Source organism: Pagrus major, chromosome 24 (assembly GCF_040436345.1).
Source record: "Pagrus major chromosome 24, Pma_NU_1.0".
Lineage (NCBI taxonomy): Eukaryota > Metazoa > Chordata > Actinopteri > Spariformes > Sparidae > Pagrus > Pagrus major.
Window position 1 is genome coordinate 14,956,198 of NC_133238.1, and position 5,036 is coordinate 14,961,233.

The 5,036-nt window shown below is 45.6% G+C and overlaps 1 protein-coding gene across 1 annotated transcript; it reads left to right on the forward strand.

The window, feature by feature from the left end:
* The first annotated feature begins 491 nt into the window (after positions 1–491).
* Positions 492–3,165, forward strand: gbx2 (gastrulation brain homeobox 2). The gene is made up of 2 exons (XM_073495518.1): positions 492–1,158; positions 2,232–3,165. The coding sequence occupies exons 1-2, from the start codon at positions 639–641 to the stop codon at positions 2,762–2,764; spliced, it is 1,053 nt and encodes a 350-aa protein (XP_073351619.1). The 5' UTR covers positions 492–638; the 3' UTR covers positions 2,765–3,165.
* The last annotated feature ends 1,871 nt before the right edge of the window (positions 3,166–5,036 follow it).

A 5,036-nucleotide genomic window follows, 5' to 3' on the forward strand; every position in this document is an offset into this window, starting at 1 on the left:
CTGTTGTTGTGTGCTGTGTTGTATGTAGAGCACACACACACACACACACACACACACACACACACACACACACACACACACACACACACACACACACACACACACGATACATATACAGCTTATTATTTACCATGATGTGTTTTCACATCCTTAAATGGCCCGTGGTCCCAATTTGTGTAATTGGGATTCATCCAGGAGACCAAAGCCGCGCCGTCACATCACCCACAGCCGACCAATCAGGAGCCAGAGCGCGGCGAGGGGGCGGGGCTCGCCTGCAGAAAGCAGCGCAATTAAACAGAGAGGAGCGCAATTTAAATCCAAAACAGCTCCGGACGCGCTGAGCGGCGGAAACACACACCGACACACACTCTCAGGCTCAGCGGGCGAGTGCAGCACAAGTGTCCGCTGCCGAGCGACCACAGTCCGGGCAGGTTGGAGCGGAGCGCACGGCGCGTCAGCGGAGCGGAGCCGTGTCCATGTGTCTGTGGGAACCTGAGCGCCGAGTCGTGTCTGATGGACTGGAATGGTTCTGTTTACTCGGATTATCGTCGCTCTGAGCTCCCTCGCACCGCCGCGGCTCCTCCGGGGCTCCGTCCTCCCTCCGCGGCCGCCCACAGCGCTCCTTCTCCGGTCTTCATATGAGCGCAGCGTTCGCTCCGTCCTTCATGGTGATGCAGCGGCCACTCGGAAGCACCACCGCCTTCAGCATTGACTCTCTGATCGGGGGGCCCCCGCAGCCCAGCCCGGGACACTTCGTCTACACCGGCTACCCGATGTTCATGCCGTACCGGTCGGTGGTGCTGCAGCCGCCGCCTCCGCCGCCCCCCGCCCTGCAGCAGGCTCTCCCCGCCGGACACCACCCGCACCCGCAGATCCCCAGCCTGCAGAGCGGCTTCTGCTCCAGCCTGGCGCAGGGCCTGACGCAGGGCATGGCGCTCACCTCCACGCTCATGGCGTCGCTGCCCGGCGGCTTCTCCCCGTCCCAGCAGCACCAGGAGGCGGCCCGGAAGTTCGGCTCGCAGGCGCTGCACGCCGTCTTCGATAAAACTCAGGAGCTGCGGCTGGACGCGGAGGACGGGAAGAGCTTCCTGCAGGGGAAGGAGTCCGCGGGGCTGCAGGCTTTCCACGACCCGGACACGGCGGTGCAGACCTCCACAGGTAGGTCCGGACCCCCCAGGCCAGGCCGACACGCGCACAGACTTTCTGTTCGCCAGTTTTTATTGGAGAAATAAAAATTAAAACACGTGAATCTTTTCTCATCTCTTGGATTTGAGTTTTTAAATAATCTCAGGCAGCATTTTGTTATTAAATAAAACAAAACGTGTTTAATTAATTTGCGAATTAAAAGAAGAAATCGACACTTTAAAATTAAAACGAATCTTTTCCTCCAGAACAAATTAAATATTTCTGTCAGATTTAAATTTAAACGGATGTTTCTTCTTTGAGGCCTCGTCACAGAAACTCATTAAAAACTGCAGAGAATAAAAACTTTAATGAATTTAATCTGAAATATTAATTTAAATTCAGAAACCATCAGATTTTATTTCTTCTTGTTTAATAAAACTTTTCCTTCCTGTTGATTTTTTAGCATTTCTGGTTGAATCTGATGTTTTTCAGACAGAAACACTCGCGGAGACGCTCCGTGCGTAATTACGCGTGAAAAACAGGAGCGCGTGTTTTCTGATCCAAACACTGATCTGATGATGGATATTGACACGACCCCCTCCTGCACCTCCACCTCCACCTCCACCCACAGATGTGCAGCAGCTCTGGATTCAGTTGACGAACATTTCCGCTCCAACAAACAGTTTAGATCCAGTTTGTGATTTTAGATTTAAAGTCTCTGTCGGATGTTTTTTCTCTCCGTCATGTGAAGTTTATTTATTTAATCTATAAAATCAAACACTCAGCTTCAGATTCACGTTCTGGTTTTATTCTCGGATAATAAAATGACACGTTCACACAGTTTCTATTTAATCTTTAAAATCACAAATTAAATGTGTGACTGACTCAAATTAAATGATTAAACGATGAAGCTCGTTTTAAAAAAATCTTTTGGATGTTTTTAGAAATAAGAATAAAAAAGTTGACATCAGGCAGAAAACGTTAAAAAAAAAAAAGAAATCGCTTATGAGCTCGTGAACTTTGTGTGTTTGTGCCCTTTAAAGTGTAATGAAGTGTTTGGTTGTGGTTCTGGGTGATGAAGGTGACGCTTCTCCTCTTCCTCACAGTCAGAGCGCACAGCAAAGACGACTCCAAGGAGGACGACTGCGGCCGGAAGGACGAGAGCTTCTCCATGGACAGCGACCTGGACTACAGCTCCGACGACAACCTCACCTCCATGTGCCACAAGGAGGACGGCGACGGCGGCGGCGGAGGTCTGGACGACGGCCCGCACATGCACGGCTCCGGCGGCGGCGGCTCCGGGGCGGGAGGCGGCGGCGGCGGCGGGAAGAACCGGCGGCGGCGGACTGCGTTCACCAGCGAGCAGCTGCTGGAGCTGGAGAAGGAGTTTCACTGCAAGAAGTACCTGTCGCTCACCGAGCGCTCGCAGATCGCGCATGCGCTGAAGCTGAGCGAGGTGCAGGTGAAGATCTGGTTCCAGAACCGGCGCGCCAAGTGGAAACGGGTCAAAGCCGGAAACGTCAACAACAAATCCGGGGAACCGTCCCGGAACCCCAAAATAGTCGTTCCCATCCCGGTGCACGTGAGCCGCTTCGCAATAAGGAGTCAGCACCAGCAGATGGAGCAGGCCAGACCGTAGAAGAAGAGACTTCCGCTGAGCCGCCGAGCAAGGCACGAGGCTCGTGTTGAGGGTTCAACATGTTTCAGGTTCAGTTCAAACACTCGACAGATAATCTGAGATTTAATCACATGAGTCCGATTAAAGAAGATTTCAGGATCATTTGAACATTTAAATTAAATTAAACTCAGCTGAGACAATTAAACCGAACCGAACTGATAATGTGACCGAGAGAACGAGCTGACGTCACCGACAGCTGAGGAACCAGAACCAGAAGAAAAGCACTTTTTATTTCTGACAAAAAAACAATATTTGATTTTCATGTTGTTGTTAAAAAAACTGGATCTTAAAATGTGATTTTAAACGAAGACGAGCTGCTGAAGTTTAATTTGATCTGTTCATTAAATTCTGCTCACGTCTCAGAATCACAAACACAAATCAGTTTTTAAAGATGGACGTTTTTTAAAAGTCGCATTAACAAATGTTTTAATTCCACTTTTCACTCTGATGACGTCAGTTTGAGGAAACTGCAGCAGCGAGATTTAAAAATTCACCTTTTTCCAAACGGAGTTCGGTTTTAATTCCTGAACGTTTAAATCCCCCAAAAACTTCTTTATCGACGCATTCAGATGATTTCAGACTTCATTTTTTTTTTCTTTACAGGAAATTAAAAACATAAACACACATGTCAAACCTCAACACGAGACTCAGTGGCGCGTGGAGCTGCGCGTGGAGCTGCGGGACGAACCGCAGCTTGAAATCTCATCTGTTCTGGAGCGACACCAAAAACTGTGCGTAAAGACGCGCCGAGGAGGAGGAGGAGGAGGAGGAGGAGGAGGAGGAGGAGGGGGAGGAGGAGGAGGAGGAGGAGGAGGAGGAGGAGGACTGACACAACTCAACATGTAAATACACACGCGGGACCAAACTGAGGACATCAGTGTGATGGCGCGTGCGCGTGATTTTAACATATTGTCCTTTGGTTTGTGCTTCTGAAGCTTCTCTTCTCTGTTTCTGCTCAGTTCTCACTTCATTTCTCCTCTTTGGGACAAAATGGACGCTGCTAATTTATTTATATAAAATTGTGCAAAAGTAACAAACATTCCCTGAAGTATGGAGTCAAAAAAAGAAGAAGATATACAAGTGTGAATTAAAAGATGACACGTGACCAGATGTGAACAGCTGCTCTGTCTCCATTCATGTCCTGCTGGATTTACGAGCCTTTTTCATTTATTCAGTTCAAAGTGTTTAAATCTTTAATAAAAACACTCTTCTCACTTTGGATTATGTTTAATAAAATATAAACAGTTTAATTTGTACTAACACGACGTGATTTCATAAATAAAAGCCCACATTTCTTTGATTTTATTTTGAAGGCCTGATGCGTTCAAGGCCACAAATCTTCTACCCTCGATCAGACAAATGAGTTAAAAGTGGTTTTAAAGTGAACATAAGCAGAATCTACTGTGTTCACACTGTTCAATATTTAAAATGTAAAATCATTTAACAGGAATAATTTAGTTTTTAGAAAATTTAAGTTTAAAAAGCAGAAATCATGAGAATATTTCAGGTTTAATTACGTGTTTGTGTTTCAGCCGTTTGTCGATAAAGTTTACGATTAAAACAAACAAAAAAACAGATTTGAATAGTTTTAATCTTTAAATGTTTAATTTAACTGGAAGTTGAACAAAAACCTGCGATTAATGTGTTAATTTAGAGACATTAAACTACATTTTAATCATAAAGTGAATATTTATATAACAGAATATTTATGTTCAGTGAAAACAAACAAACTTTTCATCTGTTCGAACATAAAAACAGCATTAAATTTAAATAATATATTTAAAATGACACATAAATACCTGTTTAGCTTCCAGGCAGCTAACATGTTGCTCCTGTCGGCCATCGAGCTAACAGCCACAACAGAAGCTAATTACTAGCATTAATTAGCGCTGATTATAGTCGGTGTGTGTGTGTGTGTGTGTGTGTGTGTGTGTGTGTGTGTGTGTGTGTGTGTGGAGGGATCCATCAGGCCTCTTCTCATCAAAACAAAATGGCGGCAGAAATCTACCTGCGGTCTCTCCTCACCGACCTGACGTCAGCAGATCAGCAACACCTGGTGAAGTTTCAGTGGAAACAAAAGGCCTCAAAATTACATATTGTGAAAATTTAAAGTCGAGGGAGGAAATTAAAATATTCTGATCAGCTGATCAGCAACAGCTTTTAATAATCAATTAATGTTTTGATTAATTTATGAAGCAAAAACAGCCAATTAAAATGATCGAGTGTAAAAATG

Excerpts from the sequence above, each read along its gene's own strand:
- gbx2 (XM_073495518.1), top strand. The coding sequence starts at position 639 with ATGAGCGCAGCGTTCGCTCCGTCCTTCATGGTGATGCAGCGGCCACTC. Across the intron at positions 1,159-2,231 it reads GGCGGTGCAGACCTCCACAG|TCAGAGCGCACAGCAAAGAC; the intron begins GTAGGTCCGGAC and ends TCTTCCTCACAG.